The 21,891-nt window shown below is 61.9% G+C and overlaps 1 protein-coding gene across 1 annotated transcript in view; it reads right to left on the bottom strand.

Annotated features, from left to right (window-relative positions):
• Positions 1 to 21,891, bottom strand: part of akap6 (A kinase (PRKA) anchor protein 6) — a 28,314-nt gene that overhangs the window by 3,856 nt on the left and 2,567 nt on the right. Inside the window, exons 4-19 of the mRNA XM_086126959.1 lie at positions 20,804 to 20,913; positions 20,562 to 20,721; positions 19,722 to 20,261; positions 19,432 to 19,635; positions 19,247 to 19,360; positions 19,056 to 19,175; positions 18,342 to 18,587; positions 17,044 to 17,166; positions 15,540 to 15,642; positions 15,268 to 15,440; positions 8,407 to 8,504; positions 7,990 to 8,080; positions 4,933 to 5,088; positions 3,455 to 3,538; positions 3,253 to 3,387; positions 410 to 2,509 (exon numbers count right to left, since the gene is read on the bottom strand). Coding sequence (XP_085983085.1) covers positions 410 to 2,509; positions 3,253 to 3,387; positions 3,455 to 3,538; positions 4,933 to 5,088; positions 7,990 to 8,080; positions 8,407 to 8,504; positions 15,268 to 15,440; positions 15,540 to 15,642; positions 17,044 to 17,166; positions 18,342 to 18,587; positions 19,056 to 19,175; positions 19,247 to 19,360; positions 19,432 to 19,635; positions 19,722 to 20,261; positions 20,562 to 20,721; positions 20,804 to 20,913 — 4,557 coding nt within the window. The remainder of the gene's footprint in view (positions 1 to 409; positions 2,510 to 3,252; positions 3,388 to 3,454; positions 3,539 to 4,932; positions 5,089 to 7,989; positions 8,081 to 8,406; positions 8,505 to 15,267; positions 15,441 to 15,539; positions 15,643 to 17,043; positions 17,167 to 18,341; positions 18,588 to 19,055; positions 19,176 to 19,246; positions 19,361 to 19,431; positions 19,636 to 19,721; positions 20,262 to 20,561; positions 20,722 to 20,803; positions 20,914 to 21,891) is intronic.

Here is a 21,891-nt window from a genome sequence, read left to right as displayed (position 1 = left end):
GCGCTACCAAATAAGCCCCCCCCCCCCCCCCCCACGCCCCAAGCAAAATTTTGCGGCCGCTAATTGAAAATATCGTCGAGCACGTGCACGCTTGACAACGGAGGAGATTAGCAAGGATTTCTCCATGTTGAGCTGATTTCTTTCAAAGGGGGGCCGCCGCATCGTCTCCCAACATTTTCAGGCCCGGACGACTCATTTTCCAAGTCTCCACCTTTGGAAATTACGATTCGGTCCGCCGACTGCCGCGGATGGATTTTGCAACATGGGAGTCGCTGATTCGTAGGATGGCTCGTTTGGCCGCTGATCATTTGTTCCAAGGCTACGATTTATTGGCAAGTTTTAGCGAGCCAGATATTTCTTCTATTGGATATGCGGTGGAAATTTTTGCGTGTGCACGCGCGCGCGCTACCTTCGCTCTGATATGCCGGAAGGAGGCGGGGCCTCGCCGGGCGTCGGACCTCCCGATGCCCGACGGGGGCTCCGGTCCGGGAATCTCTTTGCTCCGGCGGGCCTCGGCGGTCAAGTCCAGGATTTCCATCACAAAGTCACGCACGGCCTCCTTGGCCTGAGGCGAGGAGGGCGAGGGGGGCGAGGGGGGCGGGCGGTGGCAGCACGGGGAAGCGTGAGAGCCCTTCCACTTTTTGCCGGGCGGGCAGGAACGTTTGTCCCGCAGTTTGCTCCTGCTCTCCTCCGTCACCAGCGAGGAGAACTTGAAGCTCTCCCGGACGGTGATGGCCTTCCTGTCGCCGGAGGGCGAGGCGCCCCGGCAGGGTAACTCGCCCTGAAGCTGCCCCACTAAGGAGGAGGCGGCGGTCGGCGCCCGAGACGGAAGCGGCTCGACATCCTCCTCGGCCGCCGAGAAGTCGAAGGGGTCCCCGAGTCCTTTGTCGCCGAGAGCTCGGGGCTCTCCCCTCTCGGCGAACACGGCCGACTCCTCTCGCGGGAGCTCGTCGTGCGCACCTTTGCCTCTCGAGCCGCTCGGCTCCACGTTTCCGTTCTCCAGGTCGTCTGCGAACCGGTCGATGAAGCTCTCCTCCTCCTCCTCCTCCTCCTCCTCCTCCTCCTCCCCGCGGCCTCGCGCGCCGGAGTCGAGGAGGCGTCCTCGCTCGGGGTCGCTCCCGCACCGCAGTTCGTCCCAGAGTCCCACTCGGGTCCTGGAGGTGCGAGGACGCGGCACCCGAGCCCGGAGCTCCTTCTTCATGGGGTCCAAAGGCGGCACGCGGGGCTCCTCGCCGGACGAGGCCGGCGCCTCGTCCCCCTCCCGGACTCCCATCTCCACCTCGCTGAGGGTGAGGCTGGAGGAGGAGGAGAGCAGGTCGCCGTCGTCCTCGTCGTCGGTGCAGGCGGAAGCGCGGGAGACGTTGACCACCATGCTCAAGCTGACGGCGTCCGCCTCGTCTCGGCGCCCGCCCCCGCAGTCGGGGTCCCGCTTCGGGAGCCCGGCCGGGTCTTCGGAACCCGCCGACGAGTCTTCGGCGCCGCTCAGCTCGGCCGGCGAGGCCGAGCGGTCGGCGAGCGCTCGCGAGCGTCGGCCGCCCGAGCGGAGAGGAGATCCGCCGCGGAGCGTGGTGTCGGAAAGGCTGCGAGTCATCTCGGAGGCCGGGGGGCTCCGGATGTTCTCCAGACGCTGGAGGAGATCCAGGGTTCTCCTGCTCAGCTCTCCTCGGGCCCCGCCGGCGACCCCGGCGTCGCCCGCCCCCCAGTGCGGCTCCGGCGGGCTGACCGGGCCACGGCCAACGGCCAGGAAGCTCTCCGGGGAGGAGAACAGCTCGCGGCCCGGCGACAGGAGGGACTCCAGAGAAGAGCCCGGAGACGAGACGGGGCCGGGGCCGGGGCCGGGGGTCGGCCCGGCGACGTGATCCCAAGGCCGGCGGACGGGAAAGCCGGACGCGCTCGGGTCCGGGTCGTGGTCCCGACCCGTGCCGGAGATCTCCGGCCCCTCCGCGCCGGCTTCCTTCGGGCTCAACGGCTCCCCTTCTTCCTCCGCGCTTTGTCGGATGGGTCGGACAGGCTCCGCCCCCTCCCCTTCGTCGCCGCGCCTCCCGCGGCGCGGTATCGCGTCGCCATCTCCGGCGTCGCTCACGATTCCGCTTTCGCTCCCGGAGCGACGGCCGCCGCCCCCTCGCCGCTGGGGCGGCCTCTCCGTCGGTCCGCCCGGGAGGTCCGGGAGGGACTCGGCGGAGGAGAAGGTGGAGTCCCGACTCGGACTCTTCCGGAGGGCGCGCCGCTTCCTCTCGGTCGGGCGGGGAAGCTCCGGAGCGTCGTGCGACCGGAGGGCGTGAAGGGCGTACGCTCGGTCGACGGGCGCGGCAGGAGGGGGGCCCCTCGGGCCGCCGTCCCCGGAGCAGGGGAGGTCGTGCGTCAGGTCGGGTCGGGGCTCTTCCGCCGGAGTCATGTCGGTGTCGTCCCATTCCCAGCAGTCATCCGGAGGCGAGGCCGCCGAGGGAGCTCGGACGGGGCTCGCCCGCTCGGGGCGCCGCGGGCCCGACGGCGCAAAGTTCCCCGCGGCCTGCGGACGAGACAAAAGCGTTTCCTTTCAGTTCGCTCCGCCGCGGCTTCGGGCTTGAAGCGACGCCGCCGCTGTTTGCTTTCATTCCGTCGGGCGCGCGCCCCCCCCCCCCCGACTCAGCCGGCCGCCATCGGCGCGGGGACGCCGGACATCGACGCGTGACACGGATCGAACGGGCGGTTGGCGCTCCCTCGGTTTGAGGAAAAGAACAAAATCCCCACGAGCGCTCAATCACGTCTAGCAAAATGTCTCGATTTCCCCCCGCGGCTCGGTGAGACGTCATTCCGCCAGGCGGACGTCACGCTCGCAAAAGGTGAGAGCCATTTAGGAGTTTGTTTTTGCGAAATGTCGCGACCCGGCGCGGACAAGACCGACGGGACGTGGCGCGATTCCAAGCCGATGAATAATTGTGGCCAAAACCTTCCGAGAATGTGCTTCGGCGCCGCAATTGTTCACTTGCGCAGACGTAATTATACAAATTGCTCCTCATCTCCTTCATATCAACGTGCGTCTGTGTGTGTGTGGGGGGGGGGGGCGGTATTACTCATTCATAACCAATTAATCGGATGAAGCAGTTGGCCGCGCGTGCACGCGCGTAATGGATTTGCGTGTTTGGGGGGAGGCCGAGGCGACCGAGCGCGGGACGCGCGGCGACGTCGCCGCAATGAGAAAAGCGGCGTGCCGACGCTCAACGGGAAAATTCCGATTCCAAGATTGACGACAAACGGCGGCGGCGCTCCCACCGTGCGCTCTCCCAGCTCCCTCTTGAGTCTGTTGCGCCAGTGCAGCGTCTGCATGAGCACGGCCTCCCACCTCCGCTCCAGGTTGATGGAGAGCAGCCGCAGGTCCTCGCCGTCCCGCTCCGCCCCGGCGCCCGGCTGGACCCAAAACAAACGCGCGTCAGCGCAAGGTCAACTCCCCCGCCCGGACTCGGGGCTAGCCCACCTCGTTCTGCCGGAGGAGCCGCCGGCAAAGTTTCAGAAGCCGGGAGACGCCGCGTCGCCGGGCCCGCACGTCCGAGCACAAAGTCTGCGGACGCAAGACGGCGACACGGTTACTCCCCCCCCCCCCTTGCCCCGTGCTCCCTTTTCGGAAAAGCGCACCGATCCGCCGCGCGACGGCCCCAACGCTCGACCGTCGCAACCGCACTGAAGGTTCCGCGCAAGCGGCGGCGGCAAACGCCGGGCAAGCAAGGCTGCCCGCGGCAAATGAAGGCGAGAGACACTGGAAGGATGCAGGCAAGGAAGGAAGGAGGGAAGCGGCAAACGGAAGGAAAGGAAGGAAGGAAGGTTCCTCGGGGAGGAATCAACACCAAAATGGAGGAAAGGAAGAAAGCACACTAAATCCTCGCCAATGGAGGAACCAGCACACACACACGGTTTGCTGTCACACTTCTTGCAAGAGAAGCAAAGTTCAACCTTCCAGAAAGATCCGCTTGCTGTGTATGCGCTTGAGTGTGTGTGTGAGACAGAGGGTGAGAGAATCGACTAATTTTGGCTGCGTGCCCCCCATCACATACGCACACAGTATTTGGAGTCGCGGGATGCCCGGGGCCCACCGGAGGAGCGTGGCGTGGTAACATGCTATCTGAGCGCTAATTCAATTAAAAGCTAGCAGAGGGGCCGGGGGGGGAGGGGGCTAGTGTGCGCGCGCGTGTGCGCGTGTGTGTGTGTGTGAGAGGGCATCTCGCGAAGGAAATGAGAAAAAGAAGTTTTCCCGTTGAGCAGGTGACGCATAAGAGTGAGCGTCGGCCGTTCGAGGCGTGCAACTTGTGAGCGAAGACGTTTTCTTCAAATGTTACGAGGCGACGTGCGCAGGACCATCCGAGGTGTCGGGACTTTGGGCCTTTCCCTCGTCACCCCAGCGAGTGCCCTGCCGTCATTTTTCCGGCCACTGTTTGGAAAGCGGGGGCGGCCCGCTCTTTCGGATCCTTTTTCCATTCGGTGATCGCGCGCGTCACTCCGACTTGCCCGTTTGTTGTTTGACGCGCGCGTCCGTACGTACGGCGCACTCATTTGCATACATCGACTCGAGCGGATCGTCGTCGTTCGTTGATTAAAACCCCGTTAGCGTCCCGCGGCGGCGCTCCTTCCTTCCCGCCTCCGTACGTCCTTCGCCTTTGTTCGTCGGATGCTCAGCACGCCGTCGCCGCCGCGCGGCTTTATTGATGATTTAGTGTCGACGAGCTCCGGACGTAAAAGTTTGTTTGCCTCGCGGCACTTTGTTGGCTGTTCGAGCCCGCAATCGATGTCAAGGATCCTCCATATCGCACGGATGGATATTTCATTGGGACTCGTGCGGATGGCCGTAGCAGGAGCGCAAAAGGCTCGTCGTGGATCGTACGGGGGGGTGGGGGGGGGGGCGACCGGAGGCGTGACGTAAGCGAGGGAGGGAAGCGAGGTCGCGAGGAGGGCCGGGCCTACCTTGAAGCCGGCCAGCTGCCGGCGGGAGTCGCCGCGCGGCCGCCGCAGGCACGAGTCGTGGATGAGGAGCTCGGTGCGTCGCAGCCACGCCTTCAGCTCCTCGACGCCGGCCCGCAGGCGCTCGGGGACGTCCTCGCTCGGCGGCCCGGCGGCGTCCTGCGAGCGGAGAGATGCCGACGGCGGCGCCCGTCAATCATCAGACGCGCGACGAGAGCAAAAGAACGCGGCGTCGAACACTTTTGGGTTCGTTTCCATTTGCGGCTACGGGCCCAAGCTCGGAGCTTGCGTTCCGACCACTCAAAGGCAGCGGAGAAAGAGTTGAAAAGTTCAATTTGGGGCTTTCGGGATGAAACGAAAGTCGGGCGACGGCCTCAAGCGCGGGTTTTGGTTGAGGGGCAAAGGAGGGAGGGGGCGTCCCGACCACTTGGTGTCAACAAAGTTTTCATGTTGGATCAAAGTCATCTTTCAGAACCTCCATCCACATTGCTCAACGCTTTCGTGTGCTGAACAGGATTTGTCGCAACCCCCCCCCCCCCCCCCCAAAAAAAAAGTGGCCCGGCGATGTCTGCTGCCGCGCGCCGCCTCGGGTCGGTCACGGCGGACCAAAAAGTACGTCTCGTGCCCGTTCCGGAGCGTGCGAGCGAGTGGGCCAGAGGAAATGAGGGGGGGCCGCCAATCACAGCAACGAAGGAAGGAAAGCCAAAAGCGCCCGGCGAGGGGGGTACAAGTCGACAACTTTCGAGCCGCGCTCGGCCGCCTCCGTTCATTCTGGCGGCGGCGCGGCGCTTCGTTCCTGAGACCAAACAAACGGCGAGTCTCCGCCGGAGCCGTCGCGGCAAACGCCATCTGCGCGCGTCTCGTCTCCGCCCTCGGGGACGAGCGCGTTAGCGGCAGACAAACGCGTGGAAGCAAACATCTCGCAAATGAAACGACGGCGACAGACGAACGCCCGCTCTTCCGCCTCCGTAAGCAGACGCCGATTAAACGTCTTTGAGCGCTCGGCGGGGAGCCCGCCGCTCGCTTTGCCGCTCACGCTTCCGCTCGTCTGCGCTCGTCGCGTCGGGCTTTTGAACGGCGGCGACGTTTTCACCGGTGACTCGCGACGGCGGCCGCGCGCCAACCGCGGTCTTGGCGCCGCCGGCCGCTGCCTTGCGGGGAGTGGCGAGTGTCGTCTTCTCCTCCGTCGCCGGCGCCTCACCTTGCCCAAGAACGCCGCGCGACGGCCGACGCTAACGGCGGCCCTCCTGACGCGATCCGGCCGCCGTCCGTCCGTCCGTGCGGGCCGACCCCCTGCGTCGCGCGAGTCGTCGCAACGCGCCAGAGAAGGTACGAGCGGAAGGCCAGAGCCCCCCCCCCCCCCCCACCCCGAGGCACGAGGCGCCTCGTCACGCGTCAACGCCGTCTCTCGGCATCTGGACGAGCGTCATCAGACATCGTTAGGGACTCGGTGAAACAAACGAGCGCCGGCGCCGCCGCCATATGCCGGCGAGCGGCAGGCGAGGACGCCGCCCGGGACGAGAGTGCGGTCGGACGCCCAAGCGGGCCAGTCAAACGTGGCGCGACATCTCTTCGGGTCTCCCCAGAAGCGAGAGGATGGGCTCTTTTTTGCAAACCGCTCCAACAAAGGTCCATTTGCCGCTCAAAAGGCGTCGGCTTTTCAGAGCGCAGAAACAAAGCGAGGGGCGGCCAGCAAAAGCGCCGCGCCGGAAACGTCGCACCCAAGCCTTTGCCCTCTGGACAAAATACGCACGCGCACTAAACTCTCTCCGGGCCGCCGCTCTTTTTTTTCTTGAAAGCGTTTTGCAGGTCGTCCTCATCTACTCCCGTCCATTTTCATCAAGCGGGGAAACAATGCGAGCAAATATAGAAAACCCGAAGAACGGCCATCTTCCTCACTTCCGCACTTTTCTTTTTTCCCTTTTGGCCTCTTTACTGGATTGAACCGGGCCGAGATTTACACAACCATTCGCGAACCACAAAGTCGCCGGTGTCCACACGCACACACGCACTCGTGCGCCCCCCCCCCCCGACCCTCCGCGGTTGAAAAGCGGAAGGCCACAATAAACAGTAGAGCCCAAGACTGCCAAGAGGCGCGCGCGCACGTGCACGCAAAGTTTTGTTGGCCGGCGCCGTTACTATGGCAACGGGGGCGAGTTCCCCCAGCATTTCAGCGGAAGACTGCGAGGTTCTTTTCCGCTCGCGTGCAGGCAAACGCGCACGGAGCGCTCACAAAAGACGCACACGCAGAGAGGGAAAGCCTGCGGGTCAATAAAGGAGACGCCAATCGCCAACGCTCCGTGCGTGCGCCCCTCCCCCGCCAGCTCGCTTCAGGACGTAGCCGAGGCGACGGGCGAAAGCTCGCCGACGGACGCGTACGGCCGCACTTCCGGGCGGCCGACCTTCACGCCGGCGCGCTCGGACGCCGATGAACCCGGAACGTCTTGGGAGGCTCTTTCCCGACATTCCAAATGACCAGAAGGCGAAACGGCGCCGCCTCGGGCCGACCTCCCGAGCCGGACGGCGGCTTCCTTTCCCGAGGAGCGGCGCCGCAAACCCTTTTCCCGCCCGACGTCGCCGCGCCGCCGGTCAAAGTCGGACCGCGGCGATCGAGCGACGGCCGCGAGACGGGCGACCTCGGGCCCGGCGAGGAGGCCCATCAATATTTCAACGGCGCGGCGGACACATCGAAAAAAGGGAAGAGAGAAGACGAGGAAGACGGAGACGCGCCAGCGGAAGAACGATTTCCCCCTCATGGAAAATTGATGCGCCTCGTGAATATTCATACGCGGATGAATATTTGAGCGAGGCTCCTTTGGAGAAATTAGCTTCATCTTTACACTTATCAATAATTCGCAGGCCAGGTGAGCGTGTCGGACCGCGAATCAGCCACGTCGCCGCGCCGGGAGAAGGAATCCAAAACAACGCGGCCAAATGGACGCAAAGGCTCCCCTTGGCCACGCGCGAGCGTCGACTTCCGTTGTCGTCGCGCGCCATCCCGTTCGCCGTTCAAATGCCGAAAGGCGCCGGGCGGGGGCGAGCGGAGGAGGGCGGTCTTACCCGGGGTCGCCGTTCCGAGCCGGTCGTCCGCCGGCTGTCGCTCGCCGCGTCGTCCGCCTCCGTCGGCGAATCTCGCTCAAAGTCCTGCGGCCTGAAGGTGGGCCCGAAACAAACAAACACAAGTCGGGAATGTCACGCCGGCTGTTTTCTTTTGTCATTTGGTCCGCAGCGCAAGTGAAGCAACTTTCCCGCTTGCTCCCGGAATCGATTCGAGTCGGAAATCAGCCTTTTTTGGGGGGGGGGGGGTGGCAGCAAGATGGGCCCCCGCCTCCCCGCATCCTACGACTCTCCCCCGACACAACATTACATCAGATATGATGCTTCTGCAACGGCCAACACACACGCGCACACGCACGTGTTCCTGTCGGCCGCTCGCTTCGGCCACGTGCGTGCGTGACCGGCGATGGGCGGTCCTACCTGCCGGCGGGCGAGATGTCGCGCAGGCCGCCCAGCTCGGCGGCCATCTCCCGGAGGGCGTCCCGACGGGCGTCCCGGAGACCGCACGGCGGCTCCACCTGCGGGGGAGCGCAGCAAAGACAGAGTTTGCGAGCGTGGCCACGGCGACGGGTGAGCTCACCCCCCACACACCCCGTCGCGGCGCCACCCGCGGGCGCCGGAGGACGACCGCGCCCTTCGGCCCGCCATGCGAGCGCAGCGAGGCCCGAGTCTCACGACCGACACGTATCCGCCCGCCGGCGCCGCGTGTTTGGGCCCAAAAGCTTCGACGTTTGCTTCGCCGCTTTTGGAATGAAAGCCAATCAAGCTATTTGGAGACTTTTCTACGGGGGGGGCGCCGACGCCGGCGTGCGCGATGAGCCGCTTATTGGAGATGAAGGAGCCGCTCGCCGGCCGGTGACGGACGTGCCCTTTGGAGCGCGGCGGGCGTGAATGCCGCGCTCCGGCCCGGTCCCGCCCCCCTCGCGCGCGGGCGCACGGAAATCACGCGCGCCTTTCGCACCAATCGCATGCCGCGGAACAAATTCGGTCAGAGCGAGCGGCGCTCTCCTTCACGCGCGTCACGCCGCGTCTCGCAATCGTATCCGGGCCACTCGGCGCCGCTCGCGTGTAATTGCGTCCAAACTGTATGCAGATGAGGCTTCGAGGTACAAACGACGCGCGGCTAAAAAGCGGTCGGCCGTCTCGTCTACTTAGCGGAGTGGGCGGAAAGGTCATCCAATCTGGTGGAGACAGAGCGCCTCAATCAGGGAGCTAATAAACAAAACGCCAAACGCAATCATCTGCGGACGGGCGTGCCGTGCAAGGAAAACGCTCCCTCCACTTGCTTGAAATGCGCGCCCGCATCCACTTGTTGCTTGCGCTTGGACGTCCGAGTCTTTCTGACTTTGCCACGCAACAAGCGGCCCGCTTTTGTGGCATTTTGGAGGTGATGGCGGGGGGGGGGGGGGGGGGGGGCTTTCTATGGGCTCGGTCCGCTCGCGCGCGCCGCGACCGGAGAGGGCCGGCTTGTCGGCTGCTGCCGACCGGGTCCCCGCCGTCGCGTTCGAAATAAAAGGCTGGGAAAATGCCGCGAGCGGATCGGAGCGTCTACCGCGTGATGACGTCGTTTGCGCGATGCTAGGCTAGCTGCCGCATCGCGTTTGAGATGAAGACGTGTCAGGAGTGGGCGAGGTGGCGTCGGCGGGGATTTTCAGGTGCTGCGGCGCCTCCCATTAATGGAGCTAATTAACATTAGCCACCATGCTAATTAACATGCAGGCTAATTAGGAAATAATGAGGACACACACACACACACAAAACTCAGTGTGCGTGTGTGTGTGTGTGTGTGCGCGCGTATGTGTGTGTGTGGGGGGGGGGGGTGAAGGATTTGTAGCGGAAATCCGATGGAGCCTTTCACCAAAATTCATCTGAGCATCATTCATCCATTCTTAATTGGTGGCCCATCTGTCCTTCAAGCTTCCATTGGTGCGACTGAGGACGAAGCTTTCCGACAGCGGGAGGCAAATCTTTTTTTTTTTTTCTCCTCCTCTCTCTCCCCGGCCGGCACGCCGACGGCAAGCCCGACGCCGCCCGTCTCGACGCGCGCGCCGACACGGCAACGGAACGGGATCGAGGCTTCCGCCTTTCGTGAACCAAACACCGACATTTCCAAAAATGCTTCGGCGGCTTCGACGGCCAATTTTCTCACGACTTCCCGCGTGACGCCGTAAGAAACGACGAGCTGAGAGCGGCGACGTCGCCGGCGACGATCGGAACCTCCCGCCATCTTGAGCCGAGCCATCGGCGGCGCGACGACGTTACGAGTCGGAAGAGTAGCCGGATGAAGGCTATGTGACGATGAAGGGGGGCCCGGGGGGGTTGGGGCTTCACTTGCTTTTCGCTCGCGTTACTTTGGACCTTTCGTCGCTCATCCAAACTTCCAGACAGAGGTCCTCGCTTCTTGTTTGTCATCCGGTCTTTCTCGTTCACGTTCTCGGCGGCGGCGTCTTCCTCATCCTCCCCATCAAACGCTCCGGTCAAAGCGGAATAATTGTCAATGAATATTTAACAAGGTTTCCGACGGAGGGATAGACATCATCCGCCGTCTCGAGCGCACGCACGCGCGCACACACTCGCGGCGTGGTCAGCGGCGCGTTGCGCTTGCGGTGGATTGCTGATGATGAAGTGCAGAATAAACAGTAAATAAAGTGCCTCGCGCATTCAGTATCGCCACGCTCGGCGGATATCTGGCGCGGCGGTGACATTGAAACGGAGCGGGAGAGGTCGCCGGGGCCCATCGCTCGATTACAAGCCGGCGCAAACGGTCTTTCCAGACGCTAAGCTAGCTCCACGCTAACGGTCGGCGGCAGGAAAAGCGGCGAGCGAGCCCGCTGCGGCCACGACTCGGGAAGCGCGTCGAGACAAACGGATCGGTCGCCGGTTCCGGCCTAGCCCCCTGGAGACAAACTGCGGAGCGGTCACGAGCCACGACGACGACGCACCGAGCGCGTTGGTTTGCGAGGAGTCGGCGATGCTTCCGCCGGGACGTTCCGGTCGCCTTGTGGGCTCGTAAGCGCGGAGGTCGGCCCCCGGCAAGCGCGGGCGTCATCCGGCGGGATGGCGCGCGCTCCCGCGGGAAACGCCGCCGCCGAGCCAATCTGCCGGCCGTAAAAACGTCTCGTGGCCGATGACAAACGGCGCCTCCGTTGCCTTCGGCGCGCCCACGGCCGCGCGGTTCCATCTGTCATCCGTCCGTGTCCATCCACTCATCCCTTCTTCTCGCACCCTCGCCCGCTCGGGCCCGTCTCGTGTTGACGGGCAGGCGCCGAAGCGCTACCTTCTCTTGAAATCTCAAATGCAGGGGGGTTTGGGGGGGACCCCAGTCAGAGCCCCGATGAGCACCACTTGAAATCCTACCACGCAACGGCTGCGACCCCCCCCCCCCCCCAAATAAATGACTGCGCTCCGAATCGAGAAGCACCGGCGGCATTTTCTCCGGGCCGAGCCGAAAGTACGTCCAATCAAAACGACCCTGGCGAGTACGGTTCGGTTCCTGAAGCCGATGTCAGAAAGGAGAAAGGTGTCATCTTTTGGCAGCGCCGTTTATTTATCCGTCGGGGAAGCGCCTCTGCGCGAGCTGGAGCTCAAGCTGCTTCTTCTTGAATTTTCATTTCAGTCAGAGCGCCCAGACTTTGGTTTAAATGAAGCATTTTGGCGCTGTTTGATTAGGGGGGGGGGGGGGGGTAAACTTCATTTGTGGACTGAGCTTGGCAACTTTCATCAAAGTGTGACATGTTTTAATGAGTTGGACCGTCACATCGGAGGGGGAGAAAAAAAAGGCGCTTCAATCCACGTAATTAAATTTGAGGAAAAATGTGACGACACGAAAAGAGCAAAGACTCCCGACCATCAGAAAATTGAGCACGTCACGCCGCCGTCGGCAAACGCGCGCTCACTCGCAACTTTAGATTGAAACGTACGTACGGTCGATTCAAGAAATTGACTTTGCCGCTGAGCTTCGGGAGAGCCGCGGCACGCTAATACCTGCCACCGGCACACGGCCCTCATTATTTCCCATCGCCACATTTGCATATCTCATTTAGTCCCTTTACGTCCCAAATAGTTGGGGGGGGGGGACATTCAATCAAGAACAAATGTCTTTCAGACCCGCTCTTCAGCTCACAATTTTGTTCGCAATTCATTTACTCATATGATCGATATCCATCCATTTTCCGATCCGCTTCATCCTCTCACGGGGAACAGCGGAGGCCCCGCAATTGAGCCCTGCGGAACACCACGCGACAGCGGGGCGGTCGGCGACTCGGAGCAAGCGAGGCTAACACAAAAGGTTCCGTCAGCCCAATAGAACTCCGACCGCTCAAGCGCACCACCCCCGAGGCCCTCCAGGTGCCGCAAATCAGAAGGCCGCGATCCACCGCGTCAATTGCCGCGGGTAAATCCAATCAAACCCCACAGGCATCGTCTCCGGCGTCAGTTGGCAAAACTGGGAACGGGGCTGACTCGGTGGCGCGCATCATCTCGAAACCTGACTAAAGAGTTCACGGGACAAAACGCGCAGGGTGGTTGGCGTGGGGCTTTTCGGTTGCGTTCGATCAACGTCGACTGCTAAAAAAGGAGGCTCTTATGCGTTGGATTGTTACGTTCGGGAGGAAGTCAACTCAAACATTTTCCCGACAACAATATCGTCCTCGGAGGAAGGAATATTGCGCCCGCCACGACGCAGCGCAATCCATCATCAAATCTCAACGATTTGTTGAGTTTTGCATCCGCGGAGATGACAACTCAACTCAACGACTTTTTGAGAGTTTGCAGGGAAAGAGTCAAGTGGAAAAAGGCGCTTCCCCAAAACTCGCAAGGTTTGTTTGCACGACATGCTTTGAACACGATGTTTAATGCATCGCGTGCGCCGGCGGCGGCGACGACACGCGCGCGCCAAATGACCGCGACTTCAACGCGGATTAACGGCAACGCGGAGCTGCGGTTTTAATCTTAAATTATGGAAAGTGAGGTGCCGGTGTCTGATTGGCGGTTGCAGGTATCAGGCGGGAGTCCGACGGGGCTTTTTTTTTTTCTTTTTTAATAGATTGTAATAACCTCAGGACATTATTTAAATGAGTCACAGGCCCAACGACATGGAAAGACTGTTTATGCTCTTTCCTCCTCATCCTCACTACAAAGTCAACTGGGCCCTCTTTCAGGTGTATACTTCACTCAACTGTACATATATATATATATACAGTTGAGGGGGGGCGGGGGGGGGGTCGCATGGGAAGCAACTTTGTCTACTGGAAAGCAAGCCCCAAGATCCTGCCAGGGGACCGAAACGCGCTGCAGCGCGCTCAAGGGCAGAGCAGAGAAGCCAGGAACCGGACGGCGGGCTGATCTCCACCGCCGGCCCCGGAGACGCTTCTTTGCCGACTGCCCCCATCTTGCCAAACGTTCCGGGAGAAGAATTTCACTTTCCTTCCGAAGTTTCCCCACTTGAATCAAAGCTTGCGTTTTCCTCTTCTTTTTTGTTTTATTTTCTCCTCGGCAGGGGCCGCCGACACGCCGCGGTGCTTCCTTCCCGTCTCTCTCTCCTCTTTAGCCGTCCTTCTCTGGGAGGCGGCGGTGGCCGCGGTCTGCGGGGTGAAATGGAAGCCCGAGGCCAACGAGCCGTCTCCGGCGGCCGCCCTGATAAGAAGCACTTCGCACGGTGCCCGGCGGGGGCCGACTTATCAGGTTTTACCTCAAGATTTCCCTTCCTCCTCCCCCCCTGCAAACGCCAGCCTCGAAAAAGAGGCCCCAAATCGGCGCTACGCCGAACGGCGGCACGACGCGTGACGTGAGGTGCGCTCGCGTGTGGCCACGCGCTCGTCGAGAGCCCTCTTTCTTTCCCTGGGGGAGGTCGCTCCGGTGCAGAAAATCAAATGAGGAGTGCGCGCGCGTCCCGGTAAGAAGGAAATAGGACGCAAGCCTTTTCCATCGGAAGCACGTCGTCGTCAAAGGAAGACGTGTTTCAGCGGCCCCCGGCGTCACCTTTGCTCTCGGTTTCGCCGTCGGGTTGCTCCGCCTCCAAAATGTCAGCGTCTGAACAGTTTCTTTCTTTGTTTTTTTTGGAAGATTCGCAACAATCAAACGCGCGCAAAACGTTGGGTCACAACATTAGCGCCTGCCCTTTCGTCGCGAGTTGTGTTTTGAAATGGTTTTGTCCAAACTTTGATCCGACTCTCCGGATTCCGTCTCGACCGTCATAAAGGCGAGGCGGGCATTACCCGGGCGCGTGGACCTTTTTTCCCCCCGAAAGTTGTCGAGGATGCCGGGAAGGCAAACGGCGCATGTTTTCGGAGCGCGGCGTCGGCGGGACATTGGCCGCGTTCAAAAGGGCGCCCGCCGCCCTTTTCCTGGCGTCAAACCTGAGCTCCTTCGGCATGAGACAAATCCCGCTAAGCCGTTAAATATGACGGCGGGCGGGCAACCGCGCCGGTCTTAGCGCGGCTCCCGGCAACCTTTGCCCGCCCGCATCCTCCGTACGCGGCAAAACGCGAGACGCGCATCGCTTGGCAATCCTCGCACGGGCACAGCAAATCTTCAGCGTGCGGCGCCGCGCCTCGCAACGGCACAAGGCGGGCGCGGGCGCGTGCGCGCGCGCGCGCGCGGCCGGCCTAATCCCCGCGCCGGGGGTCTTGTCAGAGCGTTATATTTGCCGCTATCGGCGCGCCTCGTCGTCGCCGGCTAATCCCGCAACCCCGGCTGTGATATTTCCTGACATTTACATGAATGGGCCCTCCGCGCGGCCGAGAGCGCCGGGAGGGCGAGGAAGACGGCGGCCGGCGGCGAGGCGCCGAGGAGGAAGACGAGGGAAGCTCAAAGGCGAGCTGCGGATCGAGGGGGGAAACCACCGACCGACGGGCGGACAAATCGCACGCGTCGCTACTTTCTGCGGACGCACGGACGGACGGATGGCGGCGAGGAACGCCAACGAATGGAGGGCGGTGCTCCCGGCGTGAGCCGTTACAGCGCCGCCTACGGGCATTCTTTAGATCGCGCGCATCCGTCGCACTGAAAGTCACGATGAAGATGCCGACGCCGAATTATTGATTGGAGTCCCGACTTCATCTTTGGTCATGAATATCTTCCCAATATCGGAGGCGCCGTGATCATTTCACACGTGGATGACGAGCGGCCCTTTGCTTTGCCCTTCCATCGAGGCCACGTTCGACCCCTCGCGCAGGCGCAGGCGCTAATTAGGCGTGCGGGTCACGAAAGCACCATCGCAAGGGACATTCCGCAACGGTGAGCCTTACTTTTCAGACGGCGGCAAGGCGATGGCCTTCTTACCTGCGGGCGGTCCGGCCGAGGCCCCTCGGCGGGTCGCCGCGATTGGCCGGCGGGCAGGAGGAGGCGCGCGCGGATGAGGCGCAGGGCGCGCAGCATCCAGGCGTGCTGGCGGCGGATCTGAAGCCGCAGCTGCTCCCACTGGCCCGAGACCATCCGGAGGATGTCGCGCAGTCCTGAAGGCGACGGGCGCCGATCGGGCCGCGGAGGAAGTCGTGAGCCATCGAGGTCACCGCGTTCACCGAAACATGGCCGGTGGCGGCGAGCGGCCGTACCCGATTGCTGGGCGGGGGCGGGCAGGATGGCGAGGAGCGCCGTTCCGTCCTCCACGATGCTCTCTTTCAGCGCGTGGTGGCCGTCCACGTTGAGTTTGAACGCCTGCAACGCAAGCGCCGGATGAACGCGGGAAGATTCCGTTCTCGTTGACCCCGCCATCCGCCCGACGCCCGAACAAAAGTCATCCGGCGCGTTCTTGCCGTCGGTGGAAGGGCACGCCAATTCAGTGGCGGTTCCGTGCGCCGCACTTTGAACAAAGGCGATTCAAAAAGAAAAAAGCAACATCGAGAGGAAGTTGCGATCGACATCAACACCAGCGCGACGCACGCGACGGGAGGGGAAAGCAATGGGCGCGCCGTAAAAGGCCGCGGTCGACGAGTGCGCATCCATCAGCCGACACGCAATTAAGCCCGCCGGCGCACGCTAATGACTACAAAGTACAAGTGTGACTATCAGACGCGCACACGCAAACGCGCGCAGCCGGGGTCGGGGGGGCAAACTGCGCGGCGCCTTTTACGCTCTTTCATCCTCCGCCTTTCTTGGCGGGCGACGGACCGCGCGCGCGCCGCTTCCGAGTCGGACTTACCTGCCTGCCGGCACGCACGGCAAACGCTCGTGCGCGTCGGGGGAAAAAGACGTGCGCGCGCACACGGCTAAATAAGATATGTGTGGGGGGGGATGTTCTGTTGGGAGATATAGATGCTCATTTCAAAGTCTGTCCAGGAACATGCAAATATATGATAATAGCCCTGCGTGTGTGTGTGTGCTTAAAACAGGGCTGCTTGTATATATTTTCTCTAAAGAATGCAAATCCAATCTGTTTTTCGGTGCGCGTGCGAGTGTTTACAATCGTGCGTGTTGATGTGGCGTCTCACCGCACCTTGGGTGCGCGCTCGCGTGCGTTTGCGGGGCCATGAGCGGCCATATGCTTGCGGCTGATTGTCGTTTGATTTATTTTCTTTTTTTCCCCGACAAATGAGGACAGAGTGAAATCGAGAGAGACAGCGGCGCGTGTGGGGCGGGGGCGGTTGAGGTGGTATATAAAGAGACGGATCAAACGTGCCATTAAAAAAACAACAGAAGGCGAAGGAACGTGACGCGCCGGGAAGAAAATTGGAGGGGAAAGAAACGATTAGCAAATGAAGCAAAGGAGGGAAAAGATGACGAGATGAAAAAAAGGGAAGGTGACAAAGATGAGAAGAGAGGCAAGATGGAGAAAAGCTCACGAGAAAGAGAAAGAGAAAGAGAAGGAAAGCGCGATTGGAAGATGAGCGCATGCCCAGAAATACAAATTGTAAACATCATCAAATTTGGAGGGAAATGAATCAAAAGAATGAGAAAAGAGACGACGAGCTGTCTGTGTGTGAGAGAGAGAGAGAGTGTTGCATTTTTCATTCTGACTTTGTCGCAATTTGTTTGGCGAGCGGTCCCGAGAGCATCTGAACATGTCCGGAAAAGCACCTCAAATTATTTTGGTGCATGCATGCGTGCGTGCGGACTGACCAGGTGGGTGTCCAGGTAGAGCTTGAGCGCGTCCAAGTTGGCCTCGGGCGGCGTCCAGTCGCCGGTGCTCTCCAGCGCCCCCTGCAGCCAGCCGATGAATCCGTCCAGCTGCCGCAGCAACTTCTGCGAGCGGCCAAAGCGCAAGCGTCAACGCAAAATTTCCAAGCGTCCCATTCGCCGACGCTCGCAAAGGTCGCCGACTGGGGGCGGCGGGCGCCGACGACCGAGCCGTTGCGCTCGGCGGGGCGGCGAGGGCCGATTCGGCAAGAAAAAAAACAAAAACAAAACAAAAGTTGCTGTTGGATGAGCGCTGCTAGAAAAGATTTTTTTTTCTTTGCACTCAGCAGGTTCTCAGAGCGTTGCGTTTTCTGTTTGGCCTTTTCCACGGCTAACTTTTTTCTGGCTCGCGATGAGCCGAAATGCTTTTGGTGAAGCGCGGATCCGCTCTCCGGCAGCCGACGGCTCGAGTTTCCCTCGCTTCGGGCGACACGGGTGCCGGCGGGGTTAGGGGCCGGCTTTAGTCGGATCGCCTCCGCCGCGCGGCGCGCCTCCGCTTTCTGCGTTTTGGGCCACGCCCCCTGCATCCAAACGACGACATTTCCTCCCCGCGAAGTCCTTCGCGAGACCGAGCCGATCCAAAAGCACTTTGCCGTTTGACGCGTGAAGGAAAGCCCCGAAGAGAAGAGGCCGCGGAGACACAGCGCCACCCGCTGGCGGACTTGAGCATGAAGCGCATGGAGCGGAGCGCCGGAGTGAGTTTGGAAGGTCCCCAAAGTCCCCCAAAAAGAGGAGCACGTTTGGTCGTGACACACAAAAGAAAATTGGAACGGATGCAAATGAGGCAGCGGCGAGAAAAGGAGCGAAGGGGCTCCGTTTGTTTGGCTTGTTTGATTTCCATCCCAAAGCTTTTCCTTCCATTCGCTCTTTAGAAGCGGCTTCTTTGATCAAGATTTCAAAATGGATTTCTGTGTTCTGTTCTTCAATCCTGTTTTTGGGCCTTAATGGAAAAACTACGCTTCAAAAAAGACAAAAATATGAAAAGGAACAACAGATGAAAAATAGAAACAGAAAGTGGATTCGCCTAACGAGAGAAAAAAAATGACGTTTCAAAAGAACACAAACTAGTGTGAAATATGAGATGAGATGAGAATATTTTCCTGTTCGGGCATTTGGTAACATGAACATTTCACATGAAGAGACGCTCGTAAGTAGAGGTACCGCTGTAACGCCATTTGCGGGGGGGAGGGGGCGCTACGGGACACACACAGTACGTGAGCCCACCCCGGTTGCGTTTTTACCTCCATCTTGCTCCACACGTCGGGATCTTTGTCCTGGCCGACGTCCTCCAGAAGCTGCCGCAGCAGAGTGGCACTCCCGCATCTGTCCGGCGGGGGCGCCGCCGCGGGCTCCGGGAGGCCCTCCGCCGCTCCTTCGGACCGCGGCTCGCTCAGCCGGCCGCGCTCGATACTTTCGTCCGACGGGCGGGCCGCGTCGCCGGAGGAGGCGGGGCTAAGGCGGCCCGGGGGGTCTCGCCCGATCGGAACCTGGAGGGGTGGGGGAGGAGTTTGCCATCGGTTCCCAGAACCGATTCGGTTTCGTTTGCGCGCGGCGGCGAGCGGCTCGGGAGGCGGCCGCAATTGCGTGGAAAAGGAGCGAGTGGCTTGACCGCGGTCCTCCGGGGCCGCCGTCCCGCGATGCCCCCCCCCGACTCCAACGACGGACTCGTCGGCCGGCCATGCGGAACCCCCGGAAGGATCCTGATCCTTTTCTAGCAAGGAGGGATGGGGAAACGGGCAGCGCGGCGCTCCTTGAGGACCCGGTTCGGACGTTACGGACAGCGGAAGTGAGCGGAACGATGCGAAAAGCGTCGCCCTTTGGGGGGGGCCGGAACCGGCGAACGGCATTATTCAACTCATGGCAACGGGGCCGACTCTCGGAGCCGACTGCGCTGCGAGCTTCGCAAAGGAACACGTTGAAATCGGGAGTCAAGGTTCAAAGCAAGAGAAACCTACCGGCGCGTCGTCCCCGCTCTCCGCAGAATCCCAGTTGTCCTGGTTGAGCTCGGTCAGATCCCAGTCATCCACGTCCTGCAAAGCATCGGGGCAAAGGTCCTCCCCGCCGGGTCGCTGCGACTACAAGAAAATAAGCTGAGGATGGGAAAGACCCCACGGAGGGCTGGAACAAGAGAGCAAAGTCCACCCACTAGCGCCCGAGCCAGACTCTCCAGGTTGATGGCCAAAGTCTCGCTCTGGTGGATCTGAGCGGGGAGCGCCAGGAAGTCCTCCGACCCGTACCAGCGCTCCCGGTCCGGGCCGGCCTCCGGGCGCGCCCGCCGCGAAGGAGAGGATGTCAGAAGAACGGCCGAGGCGAAAACAAACCGTCGCTCACCTGGTGCGCTTTCTGCTTCCCGGGCCGGGAGAGCATCTTGCCGGCGGCCGGTCTGGGGTCTGAATCCTCCCCGCTGGCATCCGGGTCTGAGGACGGGACCCCGTCTCCGGCGGGGGACGCCGCCGAGAAGTCAGAGTCCCCGTCGCCGAAAGGACTCCCGTTTGCCGCGGCGGGACCCTCTCGGACCTCGCCGCCGTCGGCGACCTGCCGGACGGAGATGGGCGGAAAGCGGGCGCTTGGCTTCCCATCGCAAACGCAACCGGAGGCTTCGCCGCGGACGCCGGACCAACCTTCCGCTCGCGGGTGTCTTCTGAAGTGTTTTCCGGGCAAAGGGAGTCCAGCTCCAACCAGAGCTCGGAGCGGCGCGGAGGGCCCGCGAGATGACCCTCCGCGGAAAGATCCTCCGCGAGAGGATGGACGAGGCCGGCGGGGCTGCCGCGGCTGGCTCGGGCCTGGATTCGGAGCTCAGAGACCCCCCGGTTGTCCTCCGCCTCGTCGTCCCGGATCAGAGCGACTCCCTTCGACGGAGAACGCTTCGCAACCTCGTTTTGATTGGCGGCCGGGCCGTCTCCCGGGTCGGGACGGCCTTCGGACGGGACGGCGCGCCGGCCTTCTTGCGATTCGCGGTTCCCTTCCGAGTCCGCCGTCGGGACGTCGCGCGGCTCCCGGGGGGCCCGGCGATTTCCCCCGGTCTCGGGCTCCTCGCCGGGACCGTAGTCGCTCAGTTCGTAGGCCGTGATGCCGCAGTCCAGAGAGAAATAGTCCCGACTGCAGCGAATGGTCAGCCGGCCGCGGTCGTCCACTTCGGTCAGGGCGTCGAGTCGGCGGGTCTGAAGGACGAGAGCGAGTCGGCGGGGCGCTGAGTTGCGAGGAAGCCGCGGCGGAAGCCGGCCAGCCGCCTCCTTTGAATTTAGCCTCTACCCTTCCGCCGTTTGCCCTCGACAAGACGCAACCCGTCTTTCTCGGCCCCGTTCTCCGTGCACCTTTTGCACCTCCCATCGCCCCGAGAAGCTCGGCTTGTTATTTATTTATCGAGTGCTCGACGCGCCACCTCGGGGTCGAAGCGCGGCGGAGGTTCTGATGACCGAGGTTCCGGCGACAAAGAGGAGGAAGGAGGCCGCGGGGCGCACCTGGTTTCGGTGCGGGTCCGGGTCCGGGTCCCGGGTGAAGGCCTGCAGGATGTCGGTCCGCCCGGCGAAATTTCCGTTGGGGTCCCGCAGGCCCCGAAGGAGACGCTCCTTCAGAACCAGGACCGAAACCCTCAGCCGGTGCCACAGGAGCTGCACCGTCCTGAGCGGGCAAACACACGAGCACGGACGGGACGTCGAAAAGGCGCGGGGGGGGGGGGAGGCCTTCGGGTGCCGTCGCTCACCTGATGTCCACGATGACGTTGACCGAGTAGGACAGAAGCTTGAGGGACAACTCCGTCTCCAGAAGGGCGTGGATCTGCTCCACGTGGTCCGAGATGTCCTCGCAGATGTCCTGAGGGAGCGCGCAAACGGCACCGTCGGCATCGGCGCAAAAAGCCCGCCCGCCGTCTTTCGCACGGCACAACGCCGCCTGGCAAGTTTCAACCCATTGCTTCCTGGACACGCCTCAACCTCAAATGTTTCCACCTGTACACCAAGAGCACATTTCCGCCAAGCTGCCTTCTACTTTCCGTTCCATTCTTTCCTGAAGGCGCTAGTTGCAAATTGTCAAGCTTGACCAATCTATTCGCCTGAACTCGCCACCTTCCATTTTCCTGAACACACTTGCCCCGAAAGTCTTGCTAAATGTTGCACCACCTTTTGGGGGGGGGGGGGGGGGTTTGTCCTGAACGGACCACTTTGGAGGTTCTGCCGGCATCAAACGGAAGCGCCGAGTGACTTGCGACCTGTCGCATCAACGCCTTGTGCGTCTTCCGCCACCGGGGAATCAACCCGGCGCACCCCCCCCCCCCACCCCACCCCTTTCATGTCAACGCAGCGGAGAACAAACGGCAAAAACCACCCACTGGGACGTCTGCGAGCGCCCGACGGGGAGTCGGGAATGACGCGGTTGGGTCATCAAAGTGCGGTCACGTTGCCATCAAACACCGACGTCGCGTCTTTCTGATCCTTGCTGGCGCGCACGCGACTTTCATATGCAAATCAACACACATCCGATTCAATGAGCAGCGAGTCCGCCTTTTCCATCTCAACTCATTTGGAGGATCTTACATCTGCCGGGCCCTAATCACACAAACCGTGCGCGCACGCGTTAGCAGACGCGCAGGCACACACACACACACCTCGCGTCTCCCACACTTGCACTCTGGCACGGTCTCAACCGTTCGCATCCACACGCACGCACTCTCACTCGCACGCCCGGGCACAGAGGCAATCACGCCGCCGCACGCGCACACGCTCCGGCACTGACATGAGCGCGCCGCGTCAAAGCCTCGGTGGCGCGGGGGAAAAAAATCCCCCCCCCCACACA

The sequence above is a fragment of the Hippocampus guttulatus genome, chromosome 13, assembly GCF_054856545.1.
Source record: "Hippocampus guttulatus isolate MCC_2025c chromosome 13, RoL_Hgut_1.0, whole genome shotgun sequence".
NCBI lineage: Eukaryota > Metazoa > Chordata > Actinopteri > Syngnathiformes > Syngnathidae > Hippocampus > Hippocampus guttulatus.
This window is presented reverse-complemented; position numbering and strand designations above follow the sequence as displayed.